Here is a 27,459-nt window from a genome sequence, read left to right on the forward strand (position 1 = left end):
AAAAAACTTTACCTGGACACTGTACCCTCTGAATACAATTTTTTCAACAACAAAAAGCACATATACTTGTGGGTTTTTTTCTGCTAGCATAGGTAGCTTATATAAAACCTGCTTTTTCTTTTTAGGCCTCTGGGGTGGTGGTATTCAAAGTGTTACTACTAAATGCACTCATAAATCACAGCTTATTGACTTAATTGTGAGGAAGGAATTTATGCATTCATTTCATTAAACAGGTTATGAAAAAATTTATTATTCAAATACTTGCATCAGATTTTGTCCCTAGATAATCTTGGGGTTTAGTGCCTTTAAATATAGAATCCATTATTTGAGGGGTGTTCAGGTCAATATAATAATATCACTTTAAAATATATCGAGAATAGATCTCATTAATAACCGCAGCTCTTCTCCCCCACCCCCAGAGGATAAAGTCTGCTTGTGAGGGGGAGAAAAAAATCTTGCTGTATGCATAGGAGGGCTGAGCTAGGAGTTCAGTGAGAGTTTTGTTGTTGTTTTTTTTTAATAGTAGTCACACACCGTTTCCCCAGCTGTTTGCGGTTTTCAAGAATACACATTGCATTTGTGTTATCCAGTTGGAATGTCTGTAGCAGGGTGGGGGGTAAGAATATGACTGTAAATGCTTCACTAGAGGAAATGTAAAACCTATTTGGTTTTGACATCTTCTGTCAAGTTTTGGAAATGCTGCAGATTTAGTCTCACTTAACTCTTGTGGGTTTTTGCTTCTGTTTCCCTCTTTTCCCCCATCCTTTTCCCACTTCCAGCACTACCTAAGGAATACCAGAAGATAGGAAAAGCATTGCAGAGCCTGGCACTGGTCTTCAGCACTAGTGGATACCAAGGTACTTCTAAAGCTTCATCTGTACTTTACTTAACAGAAGATACTTTAATTACATCGTGCTACATTTTTTTGCCAAAGATCTTAATGCTTTCCTCTTTGAACTTTGGATGTCAAACATGATTCTGGAAAAATATTAAAAACTTGTTTCCCTGTGTATATTATGGGGGGTTTATATTCTAGTCTGCAATCTCGTTTTCTCTCATTGTCTAAACATGGTGGGTTGTTGTTGTTAGTGGAGTTTAGCTTGATTTCATTAATACATAATCTGGACACTGACCTGGCTGACAAAACATGCTGTAGCATTTTTTGTTTGGTTGGTTTTGGGGTTTTTTTTTGGTGATATCAAAGGAAAGGGGAGAAAATGCAGCCTTGACAGTATCTTTCAGGGAACTATTGCGTGACTTCATGAAAGAGCTACTCCACATAAGGATGGAAAACTTAACTATAAGATTTCGGTATACTATTATGTGGGCTGGAGGGTTCGCTACTGTAGCCTTTTCTTGTCCTTTACCTTTCCTTCTCCTTCAGGAGCCCTAAAATAGAGCCTGTCATGTTAGGTGTGAAAGTGTGGGAGGGAAGAGGGAAAAGGAGGGCATCAGTTGCTCAGTTCTCCTAAAATGTGGTCTTTAGGCCAAACTTAAAATCCTGCTTTGATATGTTAAGTTCTGCTGATGTCTTCCAGATAACTGGAAAATACAACCTCATAACCCAGAAGGAGCTTACTGAGTCCATTTTCTCTGAGATTCTCTTGTCAAATTTCTTTTTTTCTTTAATAGCAAAATTGCTCTGTTCTAAGACCTTAAATGTTAGAGCATAGTCTTCCTGAAATCTTTCAATCTTTGGACTTCTAGTTGACCAGTGCTTATTCTGACTACTCATCTGTCCCTTGCTTTGTAGTCTTAAAGCTTTTTGCCCCATAAACCATGTATTAAAATGCAAATGCTTCTGAAACACAGTTTCTCTGCTTCTGGAAACACTGGAAATAGGCATTGTCCCTGTAGTTTGGTTTCATCTTTGTCCTGTATTTCACAGGATGACTGCTTCTTAGAATTGGAGCATAGCATATTGCCTAAGACATTACTTTTGGATGTGAGAATCAAGCTAGGGATATGCATAGTTAGGTGCTCTTAGCATAGGTTAGAAAACTGTAAATTGCAGTCAGCTACAATCTCTAGCAAGAATTCTTGAGAAAGGACTAAAATTTGCTTGAACACACATTCTTTTGCCAGGGTAAAGGGAAAACAATATGGCTTAAAGCTAGGATGCAAAATTGCAGATTGACCTTACGAGGGAAAGCTGCAATGTGATTTTGAGCATCTTTGACTGGTATGAAAAAGTAGATCCCATGATGCTTGGGAGCAAGGCAAGGTTGGTTGGTTGGTTGCTCAGTTGTACCCTAGTATCTTGCTGAGGAAAATGCCCTTCTCACTGGTGTCTTTGTCCTGATTCTGTATGTTGTACTCTTTTTAATAACTGGTACACCAGTGTATTTTCTCAGAATTAATAATATATGGGATGCTTTGCTTTTTCATTTGGGTTCCCAGGAAGAGAGAATTAAGTGCAGTGCACGTGTTACTTCAAATGTCTTCATCACTGCTGCCCTTGCTGTCCTGCCTGCTGTTCGTGTACATTTTCATTTGATGGTTGCCACAGGTATGGGTCTGTGGTTTAAGCAGACTCTGTGCAAGAGCTTTAAGCACCTGGATTTAAACCCATAGGATGCGGCTTTCCTGATCTCAGTGTTTAAAAGAAGGCGTGTTTCTTCAAATGAAGTACTAGCTAGGCTGGGTATGGGGTATGATTTTTCTGGACTGATGATATAAAGGAATGCCTCCTTCAGCATGCTTAAAGGCACTCAGTTCAGTTTCTGTTGGGAGATGAATCTCTTCATCATCCTTTTTTTTTCTTTTTTTTCTTCCTTTTTTTTTTAATATTCAAGTTGTGGAAATTTTAAGCATATCAGGCCACTGAAGTTTGCAACAACTGATTTGATGACATGAACATTTCCAGCTACTGGTAGCTGACTTCTGGCACACTGAATACATTGTTAGTTGATTCATTTGCAGAGTTAGGATGGGATGGATGTACCTGCTGTCCTTACCTCTTTCATCAGTGCTGCCTGCTTGCTCTATGAAGCCTTATGTGTAGTGAATGTTTCCTGCCTTTTCTGATTTCCAGCCGAAAATGTTTAAGATAGCACCAGGCAAGACACACTCATTGATCTGACTCACTCAAGCTCTCTTTCTTATGCCGCAGAATGAGCCTTATCAATTAGTTTCCAGCCACAGTGCATATTAGGAATCTGTCCCCAGTATTTTCAGAGGCAAGGGTACCTTTTAAAACTTAAGGACACATTGAGAGGTTCTCATTTACCTTGGCCATAGGCTTATTTACAGTCTGATTTGTTTTAAGAACGTGTACTTGGAAAGTATGATCCTGGTCCCAAAAAGCATATTGACAATTGCAGAGTATGCCCAGAAGTGTCTTGCAGCCTGACATTACGTTGCCTATCTTATTGCATCATGCAATGCTCTTAGGCGAACACAGCCTTAAATAGCATGGCTTCTTTTTTGTGGTGCCAAATCTGGGCAAGTCATTGTCCTATATTAAGAAAATGTGAATGGCTGGGGTATGCCATTCAACTGGTAAGATCTCCTAATCCTACATCACCCCTCAGAAATTTTGTTATGCAGTTACATGGAAGTTGCACTACCTGCCCGCTAGCAACAGGCACGTCTTCCCTTCCAAGCTGCTTCTGTGCTGAACCGCTACCAGTCCAAGTTGTACCTGTCAAGAAGAATGTTGCTACAAGTAATTCCCTAGTACATCAAACTTCATCTTTTTCCTACTCCTGGATTCTGTTAAAATGTGCTTTGAGAGAAAAGAAAACAAAAACACTTCTTGGCCAAAAAAAAAAAATTCTGCTGCCTCACTCAAGTTCCGTTAATATGCATGGTGTAGTCCATCAGAAGTGACGATCACTGGCATTTACCAACCAGTTGAACTGCTAAGAGATGCTCTGCTAAACACCTCCAAAAGACTCCTTGTAGTTTTACATCTTCCTTCATCTCTCTATGTCAGCATGCAAGCCTTTGAATCAATGAAAATACCATTTTCTCCTTGTAGTCAGGTTAAAAATATCTGTAGAGTATTACTGGCCAGTTTGACTGGTCTTTTTACCCCTTCAGTGATTGCTTTTAAGCCCTCTGTTTCTCATGGGGATGTATGTACTGCACACGGCCCTAATTTTGTTTAAAATGTCAGCAGCATGTGGGGCTTTCTGTTTTTCCATTGATTAAAGAGCACCTGGCATACTGGTATATCTTTGCACTGGGACCCAGCTCAGCTTTCACAGCTGGAGTTAAGAAGCTTTGCATTGGTTCAGAAGCTGAGAATGCTAGAAACAGCCCTGTCCAAGTCACAAAACTCCAACCAAACCCTGGGCTGACAACAGTGATTGGGAGCAATCTGCTGCTGGAATTAAAGCATGTGGGTTGTATGTGGTACCTCCTGACAAGGTGGTCTGGTGTAGGGAGGGAGTGACTGACTGAGCAGGGCATGTCGCTGCTGATAATGTACGTTAGAACTTGGAGGCTGTGGCAGGTGAGAAATGAAATCTGACTTTTTAAGGCTGCTGTAGCACTACCTGAAAAAGAGATTGTAGAAGAAAAGAATGCGGCATGAGGAGCTGGAGATACTCCTCTACCACTTGTGTGCCTGTCTATTGTTGGGATCCAATCTCTGGAACAACTTTTAAATATGCTACCAACATCAATACCACTGAAGCATTGGGACAGGCTACCCAGGGATGTAGTGGAATCACCATTCCTGGAGGCGTTTAAAAAAATGGTGCTTTGGGACATGGTGCTTTGGGACATGGTTTTAGTGGTGGACTTGGCAGTGCTGGGTTAACAGTTGGACTTGATGATCTGAAAGCTCTTTTCCAACCTGAATGATTCTGTAACTCTATCCTGTCGTACTTTTGGAAGAGTGTGAGTGCCTCTACTTACAGTAGAAACTCTACCAGCTGGCTGTATGCCCTGCTGCCCCCAAATTAAATGGGATCAGTTTTGCGAGGATTTGTCTAGATTCTTTGAAGCTGCAATCCATGAAGGTCTCATGAGTGAGTTCTGTACAGAAGGAGAGGATTTTCTTTTTCTACTCAAATATACGTACTCTTTCTTTTTGCTTAGATAGGAACAGTGATTGTGTCTTCCGGCATTATGAAAAAAAAGCAACATCTAGACCAACCTGGCTTCTGACTAATTAGAGCCATACCATATTTTATCCCAAAATCTAGGAGTCAGTTGCCTAAGCAGTGGTTACTTCAAGGTTATTTCTGAGCAGACGTGGGGAATTCTGAAATAATGAAATTACTTGTCTACCTAAGATAATGAAATTGATCTCCCTGAAATTTTTTTTTTATAGTTTTACAACAATGTGAAGATACCTTCTGAATTATGTATCTCTTAGGTCTCACAATGGGATTTCATAGAACTGTAGAATCATTTAGATTGGAAAAGACCTCTGAGATCACAAAGTCCAACTTTATGCCAAGTCCACCACTAAACCATGTTGCATGTTAGTTTTATTTTTATTTTACCTGGACAGGCTCAAATAGGAGAAAAATAACTTTCTTTAGTAGTGTCTGTGTTGCTAGACTTACTAGTTCTTAGGATCAGTAGCTTTCCCACAAAGCTTTTGGCTTTATGAAACCAGTCTAATGGAAAGTAAGAAACAATTGCTAGAATTGAAGCAACATGCAGTTAACATTGTTTCCTTCAGGACATGCTAAAATGAAGGAATCCCATCTAATAAATCTCAAACATAGATTAGTCCATATGTTGTAGTACAAGAAGATACTTAATGTTCAAATTAATCATTACTTAAATCAGTTTGATAATTTTCAATTAAGTCACTGATTAATATCTTCAGAATAAAACAAAAATGTCCATAAAATACTAACTGCTGCCTAATATCAAGACATGTCTGAAAGGATGAGAAAAATACTTCTTTCTTAAACTAAAATTCGATACCTGCAAATTATACCTTCCCCTTTCTCTACCTCAATTTGCTTTCCGTACTGTTGACTACGTGCTGTGGACAAGCTAACAAGGATGGAAAAAACCTGTGGTGTTTTGGGAAGGTGAAGTGGCATGAAAAAAAACAAGAATGTAAGGCTTGTATCCATCTTTGTCCCACATAGCCATGTCTTGCTAGTAAATACAGTGTTATGAGCGCTTGTGGTGTTGTCTAGCTTAGGATTTGTGGTGATGTCTGTATTTTTAAGTGTAGTTTGTGGGGCCATTTGATCTATTTCATATGATGATGAAAGTTAGAAACTCACTCTCAAAAGCAGAGATTCTTACAGATCTTGAAAACATTATCCGAGAGTTCCCTAAAGGGTTAGAAAGCTTGTTGGCAAGAAAAAGTTACTTGGGTCACCTCCTGCTTTTTCTGACCTATTGGAGAGCTTAGGACTAGCATCACTTCTCTATAGGGCATCATGGAGAATTTACTGCTTATCAGGTATGGAAATAATATACTAAAAAATCAGAAAAACAGGTGTCTCTTTGGCTTTGTTAGTTAATTTTCTAGTGTCACCCTTCTCATGCTCCCTTCGCTCCCATTCTGGTAGGCTTCCTGTTGCCCAGTGTGTGGGAATACCTGTGTAGTTAAACTACATATGAAATGTGGAAGTGAATAGTGCTAATACTATGGTAGAGCAGTGTTTATGTGGTCCCTTTCGCATTTGTTTTCCTCAAGATCTTCAGAGTTTCCATTCTTTCATATTTTTTTCTAACTTTTATTATTACTGGTTATAAAATGATGCCTAGTCGTTTATTATAATAAAAGAAGCTATTTTAGAAATTTGCTTTGAATCCAGGCAAGTTTCTTACTGTAATTTAAACACTGATGTTTACTTTTAGGAGAATCTGATCTCAATGGAGCAATAACAGAAGCAGGAAAAACCTATGAAGAAATTGCCAGTCTTGTAGCAGATCAGGTAGGAGTATTATGAATGCATTGGCCTAATATGTATGAACATACCACCTATTTGGATCACTTCTGACTTTTTTTTTTCTTTTCTATTAAAACATAACTGCTAATGCTTCAGATGAGTTAAATGAAATTAATATTAATACTTTTAAATGTGCTTTCATCTGCTTTTCTACTATGTGTCAGCTTAGGGGGGATGTGATGGGAGGTATTTCTCTTGGATCAGAAAGCTCACATTATGGTTTATAAAATAATAAAATTATTACTTCCTCTTGAAATGTGTGTGTTTTCTGATGTTAGTGAGCTGCCTTCACTAAAGATACAAAAGGCAAATCCTCTTGATCTCAAGCCTGAGTGTGGAAGTTCTTAAAACTTTCCAAGTCAGCAACTTGGAAAAAAGCTTTCCAGGTCAGCAACTAAGGAGATGCACCTGTGCATGTACATACCTCTATATGTAATGAGATTGTACTGGTAACTCCTTCAGTGAAAATCTGAGGCAAAACCCCTCGCTTCATAAGTTTAGTGTTGAGTAAAACAAAGAACAGAGGCATCCAATCACTGGTGCTCGGTGCCTTACTTCTAAGAGCTTATATTTTAGTAAGGACCTTTTTAAATTTGAAAAACTTACAATAAGCAATTAAGATTTTAGTTTGGTTTTTTTCTATTTGTTCCTTCCCTTTTTTTCACTCACCCTTTTTTGGCATAGTTTCTTTTCTGTGGTGTTAATATGCCACAGATACTTTTACTAATGCTTATACTTTGTTTATTAGCCGAAGAAAGATCTTCACTTTCTGATGGAAACAAATCATGAATATAAGGGATTTCTTGGTTGCTTCCCTGACATCATAGGAGCTCACAAGGTATGTGGGGGCTTTTTCTTTTAAGGACTGAGCAGTAGGAAAATTACAGCAACAAAAGTGGTGATGTTGTACACTGCATTTGTGCAGTAGCCTGTCCCCTGCTTCCAGAAACACTGAAAGTTTCTGGAAACAGGTGTTGGCTTTTAAAATAAAAAATACTTGGAAGGGAGGGAAGCTAGAAGCTATCCAAGATTTGAGAGCAGCTTTGTGATTTTCTTAGGTTAATTTCATGTCCCCATGTGATGAACAGCAGTAGCATAAATTTGTAGCATTTCAGTCTTTACATAGTTGATACTAAACCATACCAGTATTGTAGGAAAACTTGTGTATACTTACATGGCTAGCTTACTGATAAATAATCATGTGCTGCCTAGAAGTTTCTTTAATATTAAAAAATAGACAATAGGCTTAACTTTTTTTCTGGGGAAAACCAGTCAAACAAAAAAACACTAGCAACAAAAACCAACGCCTTTGTTCTCTGTAATATGAAAGATATCAAATAATAAAACAATGAACTTAGCCATTGTGTCTAGTTTTGGATATTCTGGTGTTGGTTTTGTGGTTTTTTTGGGTCCTAGTGTAACGTTCACATGCCTGCTGTAACATATTTCAGGAAACTAAACAATTTTGAAGTATTAAACAAGTACACAAGTAAATTTTTTTTACCACTTGAAGTGTTAAATGTATAAAACAAGAACATACTTCTGAGAGCAACAAAGATAAAAGCATATCAGGTTTGTGTATTCTTTCTTTAGGACACTTAGAGTCCCTCATCCCACAGAATCCTTGGGGGAAAATGCCATAAAAGGAGGAGAAATGTTTTTTTAAACTTGAAACATAAGTCTACTGCAAGTGATGTGTAAATAGATTCTCTTGAACATTGTTTGGCACAAATATGTTGTCAGGGCGGAGGCATTTCTTTTTATACTTGGTTGTGACACAAGGATTTTCCTGAACTGAAAGTTACATGTTGCAATGACTTGTAGTTTCTTGGGAAATAGTTTGTTGTCTTCTCTTGTGTGATATGCAGGTAAGGTTCTACAGATATTAAATAGTTTGAGGCTTTTGGATGTCTGTGTTGGTCAGCTGTGATTTGACTCTTGGTCCTTTTTCCTTTCTGTATATATACTTGTGTATTATTGCCTCTGCCAAAGTCAAATTCCTAGTAACTGTGTTCATGCCTGTGTTTGAAGTAGCTTTTTGTAAGCTGTTAGGACTCTTGAAAGCAATAGAGTGAAATGACAAACTTGAAAACATGGGAAGGTAGAATCAGGCACGGGGCGTGTGTGTGTATATATGTGTTTATAGTGCTCGAGATCAAAATGTGGCCAGTAGCATTCTAGGCTACTATAAAGACCTTTAGGTTGACTACTCTTTTAATCTACTTTTTATCTTTCTGCATTTGGTTTCTACAGGGAGCGATAGAAAGAGTGAAGGAAAGTGATAAATTAGTTGCAACCAGTAAAATAACACCACAAGATAAACAGAACATGGTGAAACGTGTGAGCACCATGGCTTATGCACTACAAGGTAAACCAAATGTTGGGCTAAATGGCAATGTTATAGACCTTTTAAGGACATATCTTAAGTGACAAGCTAGGTTTGTGTTTCGGTTTCAGTTTGCTGGATTTTTTGGTTTTTGTTTGGGTGGGGGGGTGGGGTGTTTGTGACCTGCATATTTTTTCCTAAAATTGCAGTTATTTTGCCCATTGTTTTCCTTCAAATCTCATGTCGCTATTCCAAAAGATACAGGTTTTAGAAACGCAATTTAAAAACAAAACCAAACAAACAAAAAATCAAACAAAACAAAACAAAAACACCACCCCAGACTGATTCTTTCATTATGAAGTGATATTGCAAAGAAAAAGCATGGACCTTGGTGCAGGAAGCAGTTAATCATGTGCAGAAGTGTTTTTCTGACTCACGGTTCAGTCAGACATGATCCAGTTGAGATTCATGTTCTTGTGGATAAGATTTTTATTTCCTGAATGTTCTTTGAATGAACTTTGTAGGTTAGACATGTTGTGCATACAAGACATAGCACACTGCACTTGAAAAACTGGGGAACTGAGGAGTCAGGGCTTAGTCCTGTAGGATATCAAGCCCTTAAGTGCATCCTTTTACTGACTTCAGTGGGACTACTCTTCACTGACGGAGTTGCATCTATTTTAGCTAACTTAAAGCCAAGGGTATTTTACAGGACAAAGTCAAAGCAGCACACAAAATTGATTTTAAAAGCAAACAAGAAAACTCCCCACCCCCTTTCTGGTCACAGTGGTGCAAGAGGACTGTGCTGTAAAAGTGGTAAACATGGAATAGACCTCTAGGATGACTTTTACAATCTTAGAATATTTCTTCTCCATCTATTGTTATTTCAAAATATATTTTAACTTTTCAGCCGTAAGCTGTGATCTGACAAGAGATGCAGAAAGTGGTGAAAGGTCTTAGGGATTCAGTAACGCTGTTTCTCAGGTTCTTACTGAAACAGCCTCAGTCGAGAATGGGTCAAACACTACTGGCTGTGTCTTTTTTTTTTTTTTTTTTTTAATTTTAAATATTTACAGCTGTGGCTTCCAACTTGATACCTATACCCTTGGAAATGTGAATATCCTAGCCAAATTCTGTTGGAAACAATTCAGGAAAGAGCAGTTACCTCGGCAGGAGAAAATCCTGCTTGTTGTATTCTTTATCAAATCTTTGTATACTCCAATATTGTAAGAAGAACCTGGCTTTATCTAGGAAGTGTTTTTATTTTAGCCATGAGTAATGGACACCCTAACAATCTGATGAACAGTTCCATCACAATTCGAGTGCTGCAGGCAAAACAGGTTGTGGAAGCACGAGAACAGTAACTATGCTGGTAGGGCTGGACACCAAGCTTTGTTGCACAGTAACTAACCTGAACTGAGTGAAACTGTTCCTAATTACGAATGCATTCCTTTAAATAATTTACCTCCTGGGTCTAATTGCAGCTGAGATGAATCACTTCCACAGTAACCGGATTTATGACTACAACAGTGTCATTCGTCTGTATCTGGAGCAGCAAGCACAGTTTTATGAAACGGTAAGGTGTAGTATTTCAGTGCCATTTTCCTGGCACATGCTGTGCTGCTACTTTCATAAGAAATACTTGCAGTACTTAAGCCTCTCCCAGAAAGAAGATTTTTGAAGAATTGTACATGTAAAAAAAACCCCAACAAAACAAACAAACAAAAAAAAAAAACAAAACCAAAGAACGAGTGAAAATAATACTTTCCTATAGACACTATCCTATGTACATTACTATGCCATATAGACCTGAAGAAAACAGTGTTGAGAAACATTGTTGACAGCTTGATTATTTTTTTTTTTTTAATGCCAGTACTTGTACAAAGAATTTTAGTTCAGTGATATGCAGTAAGAAATACCTGCTGCACTGAATACAGCAAAAACCATGTGAATGAAATTTCCCTCCCATAGATGGGAAGACAAAGGGAAGGGTCTGTGATTTAAAGCCGGATGTATACAAGTGTGAGACCAGGGGGACTAGAGTGGTTTAGGTGACTTATCAGATACAATAACTCTGAACACTTGATCTACAGCCTTAGTTCTCATTTAACATTTTTCTTATGCATGTATTTCTTGTGGTTTTTTAAAAAATTAAACCCAAGAACAAATTTTCTAATGTCATATGCTGGTAAAACATGTGAGTTTGTACTGGAACCTGACTTCTGTCACATAAAGGAGTAATACAAGCAACTGGTTGTCCTTCACAGCAGTAGAAGGTCTCAGTGGGGTTGCAGACCTATCTCTAGGATGAGAACTCAGGTTCCCCATTAGGTCACCTGGCTGTGACACATCTGATGGGGTTAGGCATAGGTTTCCCCTTACCTTCTTTCAGTCTTTTTTTCCAGTCTATCCCAATTCTTCTGGTTGCAGCCTCACCAGTCTCCTTGTACCAGTCCATTCTTCCCAGTACAGGAACCAGATCCATGTTCACCTGTGGGATTACTGGCTACTGTGATAGCTGTGGGGAGAGAGCACAGGAGCTCTGTTCTGATGCATGGCCTTGTTTCAGTAGGGAAATAAATTTCACCAAAAAAATCTGGCTTTGTTCCTCTATCACTCCTACATAGTGCAGTGTAGATAACCTAATAGGCAGGATGACAGCCCTGCCTACAGGACTTTCTTCAACACAACCTGAGCAGTGAAAGCACAAAATGGAAAAGGCAGAAAGTGTATATATAGGAGAAGAAAAGTCTTTATAATGGAATGCTTTGAGAATCCTACGTACGCAAAATCTGCAGTAAAAACGGCAGTTTTTCAGAAAATGAGGGAACAATTAATTTAAGTTCTAAACCTGCAGTCATATATCTGTGTAGTATAAGATGACTACATATTTAATGTGTTCTGTTTCTTTGTTTCAGATTGCACAGAAGCTGAGGCAGGCACTCAGCCGCTTTCCTGTGATGTAAATAATGAGTAGTCAACAATAAAGAACAACTCCGAAGTGCTTTTCCAATTTGGCGGCAATGCTAATGAAAACTTGTTAGCCTTTGCCAGCCAAGAACCACCAAAAAAACCCTAACAACAAGAATCAGTTGTAGAAAAAAATAATTATTTAAAAATTTACTTTATCAACTTAAATCATAAGATAAGGTTCCCTTATACTGAATGCTTTCCCATTTTTATCGTTTAAATAAAAACAGCTAGATAATGCTGTCAGTTGCAGGGGTCTAAATTATCAAACTGGTAGTTGCCATGGACTTCATGCAGGTTTGTGTCCACCACATGTTCATCCAAAAACTCTTCATCAACATCAGTTATGAATTTGTACCTTTTTTAAAGTGGTAAAGCAGATAAGCTTGAGAAAAATGTCTTTAATACTCATTATGTTCAATTTCAGCTCTAGTGATTCAGTAGCCAGGAGGAATTATATTCATGTATGTTTCTGGTACATGTTCATGATAATCTCCAGAATGAAATGAACACTTTGTTCCAAGTTTTGCTTCCCATATGCAGCCATGGCATACTGTTTCCATTATGACGTCTGGTAAATATAATTCATTCTTCCCTTTTTTCTTCTAACTAGATCTTGTACTTGTGGCACAACATCTCAGAGCTTATGTCAGGCTCGCTCTTTCTCGCTCTGCACTGTGTTAAGAAGACAAAGTACAAACAAGGAACAAGCCATTTGGGAAGGTGTGAAAAGCAGTTTTCCATACCAGCACTTTGACACCTGCCGATCGATGTTATGCTATAGGGCACTGGTGTTCCTCAGTGCTGTACAGGCCCAGGTTCCCTTTTACCCCTCTGACAGTTTAAAGTGTTTCAGCAGAGGGGACACTGCCACATCCAACCCAAACTAGTAGAAGTTCCCAAATTCCAACTAACCTCAGGTCTTCATGTAGTAGTATGGTATGCTGTTGGCTTGGGTTAACTTTTTGTTACCTTCTAATGCAAACTAAAAGGTGACAAAAGTACTGAATAACATCGTTAATTACCACACAAACTCTGTGCTTTGATCATAATCTCTTATCAAGTGGCCCAGTGTCCTCTTTCATACTACTGAAATACCATTTGAGGCCAAGGCTTTTCAAAACAAAAAAGCCACCATCAACCCTTCTCACAATGGGCACCAACTACAGTAGTTCATATCATGCCATAAGCAAGCAGGAAAGCCAAAATGCAGTTTTTACTAGTGTGCCTAGAAAATAAACATCTTGGCAAAAAAAAAAAAAAAAAATTAAAAGGCATTTTACCAATAAGCCATTCTAAGTGACGGGTACAGTCTGCTGGTTGACTAGTTGCCTTATTCTGTTTTGCATTGGTGTTACTTTTGTGTGCTAGAAGGAAAATCTGGGTCTGCCTGAATAACCTGAAACCAAACCAAACCAGACTAAGCCGAAGTCTAGATGCTTTTCAGTGTCATGGGTTTTGTTCACGTTTTATAAACCTTGTCTTTTTCTCCTCCCAATATTAGTTGTTTGCTTCCAAAATTCCATAGCGCAGTGTTGTTTGATACAGCCATTTAAATATGTACAAATTGTAAAGAATGTGTATAAATGTTTTACACCAAATGTAAGATCTGCTTGCATGTAGAAGCAGCTTATATAATAAATTGTTACAATGTGTACAGTAAGTTCTGAAATCACTTTTTCAAGCCAGCATTTTTTTAGCATTTGTATATTCACTTTTTGGTAATGAAATCTCTTTGTAACAGACTCTTAATTTGGGAGGGGAAAGGGGGGGGTCTTTTTAGCAATCTTTAAATAGCTCCATATGCACTGAAGTTGAAGGTTCTTTATCTTGAATAGATTGTTCTGGAGTCTAAGTGTAAGCTGTGCATTCCCAGTGCAGGAAAGCTATGATAGTAGCAACTATGTGAGAGATGCAACATTTTGGCAAAAAAAGAAAAACTGTTTAAAGACTTCTAGTAAAATGAAGTTAAACTGATAATAAATATTTATGTATATCCATCAGACTATCTTATTTTTTTCTCTGAAATCGTCACGTTACTTTTTAACAGGGTGATGCAGTATGAGGCAAATCCTCCTTGTAGCTTTTCATCAGCTTACATACACTGGCCAGCTGAGGAATGAGAAAGCATCCACCTGTCTTCCATAAAGCAGGCATCACAACTGAACGGTATAATAGTGCTAGTGACTGCAAACCACCAAAGGCTCTGCATATGTTGTAAGCTTTCATTATTCAGGTCAGTCCAGCTTGTCGTTGATGGAACCCTCCTGACTGCAAATAAGTAGTAGAGCACAGTGCTACTGTGTATTCCTGGCTTTGTCGGCATCATGTTGACCCAGAATAGAAATTTGATTGTCTTTAATACCAGTTTTTAAAATTAGACATGAGTAGTGGCATAGTTAGGTTGGTGAGTTGGGAGCAACAGAAAATCTTCACATTGAAAATGCAGTCGTAGAACAAGAATAACAAGTTAAAGTAAGACTTGAGCAATGCCCTCCTGAATTCTGTTTGTCATAGCTGAACAATTAATCTCTGGAGCATAATAAAAGTCTTAATGCTCTTTCCTGGCTTATGCTTTTCTTCGAGGGTGAGCCAAACACTGGCATTATCCCAGTGACTGTTGGGTTTAACCTTAGATTTATAATTGCTTATTCCATTACTGCTAAAATACTAAATTAATTTTTTACACAATAAAAATGTAGCTATACAAAGGGGAATGCTACTTGTATTTCTTGCCTGCAGTTAATTCTGCATGGGATTAGAGTGCAGTAGCAGAATGTGTTGAAATATATGGTATGTTTTTGGAAGGGTACTGTTTACTGCAATTAGAAAGAGTATTCTTAAATGCTATAATTAGGCCTAACTTTGCACGAGTACTGAAATTTTTACATTTCTGAGCAATTTGTTTTCTATGACAAAGTAGTTGAGAAAGTATTACTATAACATACACTTTATTCTGTAGATTCTGATTAAATAACATACATCAATTTTACTGCTACCAAAATTAGCCTTGTTCGGTGCAGCAGAATAATTCAGGCTAACAGCCTTGTAAAGAAAGAGATGCATCTCTTGTGCTGTGGTTTCCTTTGACATACACCAGACACTTTTCCAATCTGAATTGGCCAGAAGTACTCTGCAGCCTCGTGGCATGCAGCCATCTGCAGCAAGCAAAGCACATCATGCTACAGCTGCTTCTGCCTTTCTTAGTGTTTCACACTGAGACGTGTGAACATGCACCAGGGGAAGGTGAGTTGAGTGTGGGTCTGAAGTCTGTTGTTTTTTCTACTCTACATACTTTCCAAATTGTTCTATCACTCTTCTGATAAAATTAACACCAATAACTGATATAACAAACAAGTATGGAACAGGAGAGGTAACCACTTGGGCAGTAAAAAAAAAAAAAAAAATTCTTTTTCTGTCTAAAGAGCCCCTAACAAAAATAACATCATAGAATTAAAACATAGGGCTGACCTGTAGTGTGGTGATACCAGTTTTACCTATACTATTTTAAAGGACATCTGAGTCACAAATACACATTTTCTTGGAATCTTGGGAGATTCTTCAACATGCCAGCATAGCGCTTCCCATTAAACCAGCATGTTGGCACTTAAAAGGTGCTGTAGGTAAAGGAAAGCTTTTCCTTTAAGTTGTGTGCATATAAAAAGCTACCTCTAAGCTTGGGTTTTCTTTAACTAGAACAGTTAACCAACATATCTAATAGTTTTCCCATACTAGAAGTCTTTTCTGATGTTAAAGTATATCACCTTTCTTCCCTAGCTGCATAAAGCTTATTTGTTCTCATGCTTATGCCAGTCCTGATCACACATGCCAGAACAAGCATTGTAGTTCTTGCCTTTCCAACAGAGTTACGCTGCCAGCTCATGGTATTATGCTATGCTAGTTTATGGTATTAATGCCCATATTGCCCTGCTGTGTTGCTGCCCAGCTGTGTAACTTCCATTCAGTGGTCAAATACTTTATGTAGAGTTCTGTGCATCTATCATGAATGAAATATAATTCCCAACCACACTTTTAATTTATAATGTTCAGTTCTGTCTGTATTTGCAACCCAGACCTAGTTTGGGGTCATGCAGGGTTTGGGGTTTTTTTTTGCTTTTAATAAACTCATATTACATTGCAATTATTTAATAGACTTCTAGGATAAGTTTTCAACTTGTCTTATGCCTAGCTAATAGTCACCATATTTAAACACATTTTCTTGAATTTCCTCTAAGATTTGAATGTGAGAAATTTATCAAGATTATTTCTAAACTCCATCTGGTTTCATCTCTGTATCCCCTGTTTTTAATGAGGCTAATCTTCCAGTCAAAGGAGGCTATTTTGACTGTTTACATGGATTCTTCTCAACAAACTTAGCTTAGCTGGTTTTTTGCTTCCTCCCCCTCCCTGGCTCTTTGTACGTCAGTTGTGACTTTGGGATCTTTGCAGGATCTTTGCTGACACAAGTCAGTATCTTTGGGTTACTGAATTTAAACTGGCATAATTTCCTTGTTTTATAAAGGTAAAAAATGTGTTTGCCTATTTTTAATCTGGGCCTTTTAATCTTTCCAAATTGGTCATTCTTTCCTAACTATTGTGATTTTTTTGCCTTCCTTCAGATTCCAGTTAGTATGGCTACCGCCTTCCTGCTGAACTTTCTGAACTCTAGCTTCTTGCGATCTACAGAGTTAAAAGCGGTTTGCTTCATGATAGACTTAATTAGTTTCTTTCAACCAGTCCTGTCAATCTGAAGCCAGCTGACTCATGTTTACTAAACAAAGTTCTTCTCTTATTCTGGCCTGTGGCTATATTCTCCTGTTGTAAATGACATCTTTTTCTGTCAGGGCTGAAGTAAGAAGGTGTCTCATACTTACTGTTTTCTGTTAACAGCAGACTTTTGCTACCCTTAATTTTCATCTTAAAATTAGCATCTTTGAAGACTGTTCAGTTTTTAATATTATTTGCTAATAAACTTACTTTGTCTTAGCACATGTTTATCAGTTTAAGGTCCCTTTTAATTCACATTGCCTTCTGTTGCAATTAAATCTCAGTAGATCCAAATCTAAAATTGTTACTCTTCACTTGGTATCTTTTATCTTCTGAAATGTCATTCCCCAGACAAACAAATGATTTGACAAACTGTTATTCCAAGAAATATTTTTTCTAAAAAATATATAATGGAGTAGAATTTTAAAGTTATAATTAAGTTGCTAGCTCCCAGAGGCTTGTTTGAGGTTATCTCAGCAGACTAATGGTAAAAGGTAAGAGTATAAAAATAACAGAAAATATAGAAAGATTGTGGAGACTGAAAAAAATTTAAAATGTAGTGGTTTGGTTTCTTTTGAACTGTATGTTACTTATTTAGCCTGTTACTTAGTTATTAGTCTGTTCTCAAAGAGACTCGCCAAGAGCAAGGAATAGGGGACAAGTGATATATGTGTATGCATGTATATAGGAATGTGCAGCATTTGTGCTAGTTAAGATTGCTGAGTCAGTCCCTCTGGGATGACAAGCCTGCGAAGAAAGGTGTAAAACTGAGAAAAGTGATCTGCCAAGTGAATCAGTAACCAGGCAGGTTCTTTGACCATCTAACAACCGATAAAGGGGAAGGGAGGAGAGAGGGATACAGGAAAGAGTATTTGTCATTGCCCAGCTTAGAAGAGGCTTGGCTGGGGCAGTAGAAAAAAGGCATTGCCTGCAGGGCTTGGCAAGGCAGAGAAAGTCTGTGACTCTGGAAAGGGGGAAAAAATATTAAAGGTCTCTGTTAGGGTTTTGAATTGCTTTTCAGCATTTCCTGAAAAGATTTACCCAAAGGTAAGAAGCAATGAGAGAATGGGCAATGGGCAGTGGCATTAATTTTGTTTAGCTGTTGGGTCCCTGCCAAAAATAACTACACTGTGGAGCCCTTATGCATTTCAACTGTAACATGTCTCTTAGGAAAATGCCTTCGTGCTGGGCTACCTAGAAGGGATGAGCTTAAGCAGCTGGGATCAGTGAGTCAGTGGGCTGTGCGGTCCCATTTACGTGAAGGGGGTGACCAACAGAAAGGCTGTGTCTGTAAGCACAGCACTGAGCTTAGGGGAGGAAGAGCACTGCACATTAGCTAAACCAAAGCAAGTCAAGTGCCCTGGGACTGAAACACAGCTGCCTGGGGGTGTCCGGCCAAGGGAGCATGCTGCAGTCTGATGTTTCGGTGTCTCACTGTTTCTTCAGGCTTCCTGCTGCCCCCAAACAATGTCTGCCCTGAGCTAGCAAAGATCAGGGAGCAGTATGAAAGCAAGCACCAGGTGAGCTTTCCAGTTACTGGTTTCAGTAAATTAACCTGCTCTGAATGTACATAATTTTTCCTGTAGGCTTCCTCACAGGAAACGTTAGTGGAGGGATGGATGGACGGACAGACAAGTATTTGTACCTTTTGCCATCACACACCTGTACCAGGATGTGCGAGTATTCTCTGTGTATATTGCTGACAGGGAAAGAGGGACAAATGAATTGCCATATGCCAAGAAGGTAGGAGGGCTGAGGATGGAACCCAACTGCTAATTCTGAGGGAGAAATTTGATGCTGAAATCCACCTAAATTCAAAACTGCAATCCCCAGGCCCCTACCCAGCTTCCTTCTCCTCCTTTGCCCTGCTCTGGCCCCAGACCCTTCAGCTGATGCCTAACTCCAGAGCCCCTGACAGTTTACAATGGCGCAGTTTCTGATACGTGCAAGAAGTACCTATTAAATTGCTTGTCATAGTATCCACCCACATCCACCTGCAATTATATGATGCCTCAATGACTAGTGAATTTGGTCACCCACAGGAGACTTGAAAATAGTGGGACATCAGACTGGAGTTTACAGAATGGGGACTGTGAAGAGCAGTCTCTCATCCTTTCAGTACCAAAGGAGAGGGTAAAGGGACTGAAAACTGATAAATTGAGAGGCAAGCTTTTAATTTGTGACCATTTATAGTAGAATATCTGAAGAAAATCAGTCTGTTAACAAAAAAAAAAAGTGACAGTTGTGAATTAAACTGGATGCTAAATTTAACAGTACTTCCAATACAAAAGCTAAGTATTTATCAGGCTTCTTTCAGATCTGTAATTACATCAAGATAATTAGGTTAGGTGAGGTACTAGCTGTTGTACTCTATAGTCCTTGGTATACAGAAGTGGTAGAGGTTTCTAGGACAATGAATTATCTTAGAACAATAGTCATGTTAAAATAATTAGCAAATAACATTGCCATTTCAAACAGCTCAACAAAACACAAACTCATTGTAATATTTGTAAATCTAGATAGACTTTAATCTCTTAATCTTATTAAATTAAGAGATTAAATGCATCTCTTTATTGTGCTTACTTCTCTGCTTCACATTTTGGGGAAAGAGTATCTCCCTGCTGCTATGTGATCTTTGTGCATTGCCTGCTCATCTAGACCTTTCTGGACCCAGCAAAATTTATTACACTCCTAACATAAATTGCACTGTATTCATTTCGTTGGCATCTCTCAGACTGCATCTCCTGCTAGGGCAGGAGGATGTCATTGCTAGTATGTTCTTGCCATTCCGTAAGACTGTCTGCAGGGCTTTGGATAGGATGGCATCCCCTCATGATACTACCAGCGCTCACAACTGTACTAGGGATCTGAAATATCTACTGGCATTTCTTAAAGCCCCTTAAAATGTTTATGTGAAAATCCCATCTTTTTTTTTTAATCTTTTAAAAAAAAAAATAAATCTGCCACTATAATGTCCAATGATATGCTGGAAACGCAGACCTTCAGTAGCCCAAAACAAGAGTGCACCACTGTTTATCCAATGTTCATCTATTTATATTATTATTTTTAATCAAATTTTTTTCAAAGCCAGACACTGGATCTTGTCAAGTTTGGTGCATCCAATAATACAATTCACCAAGTCAAACTATTTCCAAAGGAGAAGGTGCCTCAATAGTGAGGGCTATACAAGGATGAGGGACAGCTTTCTAATTGTTGACCAGTATTTTTAAGCTCAGTAAATATTTGGTTTAAAAACTCGGCAGCTGGAAGATAAGTGAATGAAAAGTTAAACACAGCATCTGTAGCAATATAGTAGCAAAATATAAAATGGGCTGCTTGCTGTTCGGATGGAGTTGCTGAGCTTGACGCTGCCCCAGCAGGTTCCCTTCTGATTGCGCTCACCAGGACCGCACTGCTCAGGACTCATTATGCTAGCAAAGAAAGTGGAGAAGTAAGGAACCTTCATTTGTCTTCCCTGTTTAAGTAGTGACATTTCTGGCCAAATCACACCTACCAAACTTAAGCAAGGGCTTGCTTGTTTGTTTGCTTGCTTGTTTTTCTCCAAGACAAAGTTTTGGGAAAGAGGTAGGTACAGAACATCCCTTCCCTAGCATTAGCATGTTTATGCTTACTTGGGAGTAAACTTTACTGGTGTAACAACTACTGCCAGTCTATCTGGTTATAAACGCAGTCTTAATGCTTGGCAGAAAGGAAACAACAACAACAAAACCCCCCAAAAAATCACAATGCAAGTGTTTATGAAAATCTTCCAAAATTTAAACCAAATTTGCCATCACTAAGAGGAGGTTGCTATCCAAAGGCTGCTGTACTGTAAAATGTCTGCAGGATGGCTACAGGAGTTGGATCTATTTGAATGTGGCGTAAAATCAGCATGAGAAAAGGGCAACTTGCAGGAGCAGCAGGGGCTTCAGAGGGGATTGAGGGTTTGATCTGCTCCTAGAGCAAGAGTTCAGAAAAGCTGTGTTTGTGGGTGCTGTCTGACACAGCTCCCCTCCAAGTGAGCTGCTAGGCTTACGTTGTAATTATTTAGTGTTAGTATCTAGTAAAAATGACTAGTGGCCTTAAGTAATTTTTTAATAGTAAAGTATACCAGCCCTTCCTGAAGGGGATTTTGTGTCATGGAAAAAACCAAAACCCAACCAACTAACATTGTATTGGGCTGTTGCAAGGGAGCTTGCACGAACACCTGCAGCTGCACAGACAGCACCATGGAGCTGTACATGGTCTCTGGGCTGTTTCTCACTGCTGTGGAGCCAGAGAGCGGTAATGAGCTCAGGTCCACTGCTGAACCCTGGCTGGCTCCAGGTGTGTGCGCAGCACACAGGTCTGGTGATAAACTCTTCTACAGCATGGAGAAAGACAAGACAGATGTGCACTGCTGCTTTCCAGTTCCCCCTTGACCCCAGGATGTAATGACACCTTGTCTGGCCCTGTGCAGAGCCTGCTAAGATCTTACAATGTGTGTTGGTTCTGCTCTGTGCTTTGCCAAAAAAGGCTGTGCTAGAGGGCTGGTGGCCCTGAAGGCACAGAGAAGGTGTGAGTATAGCTGGCTTCTCACACAGTGAGTAAACAGCCCTGGAAATCTGCCCCAGGATACCTTGAGTGTTTTCTCCTGTGGGACTCCAGCCACCACTAAGTTAAACTCAATAGCCAGCACTAGGCAATATTGCAGATGATCATAAAAAATATATTAATCTATTAAGTCTAGTCAATGTGCATAGATCTGTCTTTTAAGGTAGCAGATTGCTTAAAAGTAGTCATTTTATAATGGTTTCTCTGCAATATGTTGGCCCATCCACCCATGAGGGCAGCCTTCTCAGTGGCAGCTTCTAGAATTAAACTGAGTTTGTTTACTCTGTCTTCTAAGAGGCATTTTTAAGCTGAATGAGAGCATCTCTGCTTTCATTCAGGCATGCTAGGAACATCTGTGTTTCCATGTGGAAAAGATCTGCACCAGTTCTGCCCCCTCCATGTAGTTTGCAATAAATCTCCAGGACAAGACAAAGTCTATTTCAAATTTCTGGAAGGAGTAAAGAGAGAATTCAGCTGAACTCTTACTAAAATATGCAGGGAATATTATTCAAGGTAGCTACTCTCTAAGAAGAGCACAGGAAAGCTGTCATTGCACCCATCTTTTTAAAAGACACAGGAAGTGATTGCAGGGATAATCAAGCAGTAACTCTCCCTATGCATGAAGATCACTAATAACAGAAACTAACCATCAGCGGACCAGTTGGGCAAAAAGTGTCAGAGAACAAAGCAGGGAGAAGGGAGGGAGAGGGAAAAAGAAGAGGAAGGGTAATGGGAGCATAAGGAAGAGAAAATAAAGTTGGTGATGAGGGCAGCAAGGAAGGCAATCCAAATAGCTAATGAAGCAGAATTAATGAAAACAGCAGCAAACACGTTGCACGAGGTGAATGACAGACTGGGTGTGTGACAGAAGTAGGGCTGTTGCTTTTGACTTCAAACAGAGGGGAAAACATGAGCACTGGTGTCATACTCCAGCTTCCCCTGCCCTCCAAAGTTAGTTTTGTGTGGCACTAATTTTCACACCCCAGGAGCTGGCTTCCCCCAAAATCCACAGCTTTGCTGAGCTTTTGCAGCCACACCCACACACAGTCTTTCCATCACCACCACCATCCCTGCTTTACCAAGCTGCTGAGATTATTTTTGCCTGCCTGTGCTCTGTGTTCACCCCTTCCCATTTACACCAGCCTGCCTGGGTGCTGCTGGCGTACCTGTAATGGTGTGGCTGCTACCAAAAGTGAGGAAATGTCCTAGGGATGGAGTGCAGACTAGAGGGAAAAGTGGTTTCTCACCCCACTTCCACCATGATAATTTTTGAGCTCCTCCATTCCCGCACATTTGGAGAAAAAAAAAATGTAGTAGCCTGCAAATGAGTTTAGCTCTAATTGCTGTAACTTTTAATCAGCAGGGCCACCAAGCGCTAGACTAGCCTACTTATCTATGTGGACTAATCATTTTTGCTATGCGTGCCATGACCAATCCCCAGGCTAGCAGGGATTGCATGAAGGCTACAGGCACAGGGAAGTCTAAACCACCTGCACCCTGGGTGGGAACACGTCATTCTTAATCAATCTCAAACCCCATAATTGTTTCTACGTTAATAGTAGATATGGCATGGGTTAGAGGTACAGGCAATTCTTTTTGTAAAAGCAATGCAAAATCTTGTTTTAGTGAAGGAGAATGGCCCACCTAAATAAACAAGTCAAACTGTCAAAACCCAAATATTGACTAGCAAGCAGAATGGAAGCCTACCTATTTTTACTTGTACATGCACATAGTCCATGGATTTAATTGGTGCATTAAGAATAATGTAACATCCCAAAACGGTTGTTCAAATAACTTTAAACCATGGTATTTCCTCAGTCCTTTTCTTTTCTGGTCTGTTCTCCTCATTCACACACTCTGTGCTGTTTCATCAGCTACCCCTTTACAGCAGCACTGACAGAGGTAACACTTCATTCTACAATCCTCCTTTCCTTTCAAGAAAAACATATGTTATTCACTCCACGTTCACCATAAATTATGGAGCTGTGAAATAGCTTGACTCCTCATCCAGTTTTCTCTACTTTACTGTTTCAGTTTTTCTTTACCCTTTTCCAGTTCATGGCTGGTGTTGTACTGAGGAACTCCATTAACTATTCTGATTTGAACTAGTTCATATTCACGGGACTTTTCAAACTAGTTGGTCTAAGTCATCTTGTTATAAAGCTGCTGAGAAAAGGAACACCTGAGATTATCACCCAATGCTATTTCTACAAGATTTTTCAAAATTTACGAAAGCAGTTAAAAAAAACCCCAAACCCTCAGTCTTCCATGTAAACAAGTATGTTCCCATTCCTTCATGGAAGCATGTTATTACACTGCCTTTTGCTCCCTTGCTCTTTGGTCTGAAACCCCTCCTAAATCTGAAAATTAATGGGCAGGGCTTTCTAGAACATGAGAAATGCTCTACTGCAAAGCATCTGTTTATAAAATGAAATGAGATAAACAAGCCTAACCTCAATTTAAAAGCACCACATATGTTGTATTGGATGCAACTAAAATGGAAAAAATACTGACGTGTGATAACAGAAGAACAAATCTATGCATGCAAGACAGTTTGGGTTGCTTTGAGAGGGTGACTGAATACATGGCTTTTTTTGATGTGGGTTAATATCTGGCATACAAGTGGTCCATTATCAAAGGTAAAAGCTAGAAATTCTGTATCTTAAGAAAGATGCAGCAAATGAATCCTGAATCTTACACCTAGGGAATGTTTCCCATGGAACTTATATATAAAGAACCAGGGTTCAGAAATTAACCTACTCATTACAGAGATATAAGGCTCCTTTTCTCAGTAGATGTAGGGTGGTGGTACTGGTTGCTAGATAGTGGTTGTGTTTCACCAGGGTAGTGGCACAGATTACTGCTGCCATATGCTGTGTTTAAAGACCTATGAAATCCTGAAGAAAAGTATGAAAAAGTAAAATGCTGATAATATATTGATTTACACAAGATGAAATGAGTCAAAGAACAGCAATAAATTTTGCCCCTTGTGTTCTCTAAAGTTAGTTCTTTCTTTTGGAAAGCAGTGATTTCATGTGCTTTTGTTACAAATTCATGTTTCTGAAGGGAAGCACTTAGTTTCTGAAAACCCATTGATGTCATGATTTGATTGTATTAAAGTGGTGCTCTCCAAGTAGAGCACTCTATTTTTGTTATCTCTTTTTTGTATCTGAAACCTTTACATGGATAGGTTGTGTCCAGCATTCACTTATGTTCACAAAAAACTTTATTTTTGCTTTAGCTTTGTGTTATGTATGCAAGAAAAAAAGAACTGGCATGTGAGACTGCTTTAAAATACCAGCCTCCTTTGGTTTTATATATGCATTTCGGTGAACACAGAACATGTGCTCATCTAACAAAATCCTATTACAAAATGCTACAACTGTATATCGCCAGCACTGAAAATAAACTCAGTTAACATGCTCCATTATCCTTATGAGTGTCCAAACAACTCCCACTATATGCTTACATGCTGAAACTCCATAGAAGATATTCTCCCTTGAATGTCTGATTACACTGAGGGCAGACTTTAGTACAAGAAGCTTCAAATAAATTAACATGAATTAGAATTAGGAATTGAGCATGGAAACTCCATTCTCCTTGCCCTCTCTTCCCACCCCTCATTGTTAAATTCCTCATTATAGGTCTCATCTACTCTATCTGCTCCTTTTGTTCCTCATGTGTAGTCTGTATTACCCAATACAGACTCAAGAACAACATAACTAAAGATTTTTATGTGAACAGAATCCATTTACAAATGAATCATAGTAAGAGGAATCAGAAGCTAACAATTTTCCTCAATAAATAAAGTGAACTGCACCATCAAAATTATACAGATATATATGAAACCCTGCTGTGACTTGACAGGCTGCATTTTCTCCTCAACTTTTCCAATTTCTGTACAACTTGGATAATCTAAGAAATGCAAGGGTGGGTTTTATTCTTTTAAATTATTTAGCTTCAGGTTCATATTTTGTATCATAATCAGCTTTCTGTTCTATTCTTGCATTTCCTACCCTTGTATTCATCTGTTTCTGTCTGGCTAGCTAGAACATCTCAACAGACAATGAAACTCACAGGTTCTGAACAACCAGGAAAACTTCTTACAAATATGGAGCATCAACAGAATAGTTCAATTCTTATTTAGGAATGAAATTAGGAATGACTTTGCTGCAGTCTTTTCCAGTACCCTGTCTGTGACAATGGTAACCACTATATACTAGAGAAATGCTACAACAGGCAATCTGGGATTGCCTCTTTCTGGAATTTTCTTCATAGTTGATTCATGGACAAGATGAAGGCCTTTTTTGCCTCATCAAAACCATATCCCTTGATATGGGGTAATCATGACTCCCTGCTTTTCGATGTTCAACACAGGTGTGCACAATTTGTCAGGAGATAAGAAAAGGCACATGCTCACTGAGAAAAACTGCCGATGCACATGCTGCATCTCTGCCTGTGTAAGATATTAAGCAGTTTAATTTACTTTGTATTTTATTAAGCATTTTTGCTTTCTATCAGGAGTTCCAGAAAATTAGGCAAGAAGCAGTGGAAAACTCTGTGGCTTCCTAGTCCTTTGAGCATGAGAGAGGAATACCTACAATTAATCATGTCAGTCTGGAAGAAAGAATAAAAATTATATCTGCTTGTCTGGTCACTATTACTGCCTAAATAAACACCATCTGACTAATGCTGCTCATCTGCACATAGTTTTGCGATGAAGAAAGTTAAGCTTTAAAGCAGCTGCTGTTACTGAAAATAGTCTCTTAATAAGAAAAGGCTACTATCTGGGAATGCAGTCAATCTGTCTCTCTAGATGGATGTCTCATTTAGTGCACACAGTTAAAATATACGTTGAAGAGGAGGAGGGAAATTCCACTGACCTCCCAACAACACTTCAAACGCAATTTTTCATTAGCAGCATTTATAAAACAGTTAGCACGCCACTAGAGCATCTCTCAGCCACTTCTGGTACATGTTCAGAGCTTGAATTCACAGCCCAAACTTCTGCCAATCTGGAGATGCAGCCTGCAGCCAGGTAGGCCCTGACTCAGTCTGGACCTAAAGCCAGTTGGCTTCCAGTCCAGCCACCTTTAGCAGCTGAACCCACACTATTTATTCACTTCAGAAGTCTCATCCAAGCGAGAAGCTGTGAGAATTAGGTTACTGATGAAGTTAGGCATATGTTTTAGTGTCCTGCTGAACTGGAAGCTCAGGTCTGCTTTATTAGCCCACCCTTCTCCCTTCCAAACAATCGGTTAAATAGTAATACTGATACAGAAATATTAGCATTAAAAGTTTCTTTTTTCAGTTCTAAGGACCACAGACCACAAGGGCAAGGAATAATGGGAGCTCGTCAGGAAAAATTGTAAATAGGAGTGGAAAGTTGAAAATACTGTCACTGGCTTAAGCAAAGAAATTGTCTCTGCATCACTCCTCTTACACTCATGGCAAAGTCACATGTTCTTTGTCAAAATCTAACCACACAAATAAAGCATATTAATTTATCACTTTTCTTACGCTTTTCCGAGTTATTTTTAAGGAAATGCTGTTGACCTTTTTGAGAAACAGTGACCTAGATCAAAGTGTATCAGACTGTCTCTGTAATGAAGTACCAGATGTCTTTTGTACACAAAGTTCTTCGCAGTCAAGACCAGTGTCAACTAGAATAGAAAGCTCTTCTCTCAATTTCACTGTGAGTGTTGAGGTGGCATTTAAAACCCACAGCTACTTTCAGAGCAGTATTTTGAGCTCTTTAGCCTACAGATGTTGTAAATGATTGTCTGTGGCAAATTCAGCTTTAAATAAAAGTGATTCTAATATTAATTAAAAAATGTGAAAACAATAAAAGGCTTTGCATATTAGCAGCAGTTACTAGTTGTTTTGAATGTCATGTGCAGGAAAAGCTATGCTGAGGCATTTCCC

At 38.9% G+C, this 27,459-nt stretch overlaps 1 protein-coding gene and 1 long non-coding RNA gene across 3 annotated transcripts in view; both read left to right on the forward strand.

The window, feature by feature from the left end:
* Positions 1–14,177, forward strand: part of SNX9 (sorting nexin 9) — a 63,546-nt gene extending 49,369 nt beyond the window's left edge. For both annotated transcript variants that reach the window (XM_055713574.1, XM_055713573.1), the window contains exons 13-18: positions 780–857; positions 6,787–6,863; positions 7,627–7,716; positions 9,132–9,246; positions 10,689–10,780; positions 12,123–14,177. In XM_055713574.1, coding sequence (XP_055569549.1) covers positions 780–857; positions 6,787–6,863; positions 7,627–7,716; positions 9,132–9,246; positions 10,689–10,780; positions 12,123–12,170 — 500 coding nt within the window. In that variant the 3' untranslated portion in view covers positions 12,171–14,177. The remainder of the gene's footprint in view (positions 1–779; positions 858–6,786; positions 6,864–7,626; positions 7,717–9,131; positions 9,247–10,688; positions 10,781–12,122) is intronic.
* Positions 14,178–15,816: 1,639 nt separating this feature from the next.
* Positions 15,817–27,049, forward strand: LOC129736403 (uncharacterized). The gene is made up of 2 exons (XR_008732955.1): positions 15,817–18,461; positions 26,853–27,049. It is a non-coding gene; the product is annotated as an uncharacterized LOC129736403 (long non-coding RNA).
* Positions 27,050–27,459: the final 410 nt, after the last annotated feature.

Source organism: Falco cherrug, chromosome 6 (genome assembly GCF_023634085.1).
Source record: "Falco cherrug isolate bFalChe1 chromosome 6, bFalChe1.pri, whole genome shotgun sequence".
Lineage (NCBI taxonomy): Eukaryota > Metazoa > Chordata > Aves > Falconiformes > Falconidae > Falco > Falco cherrug.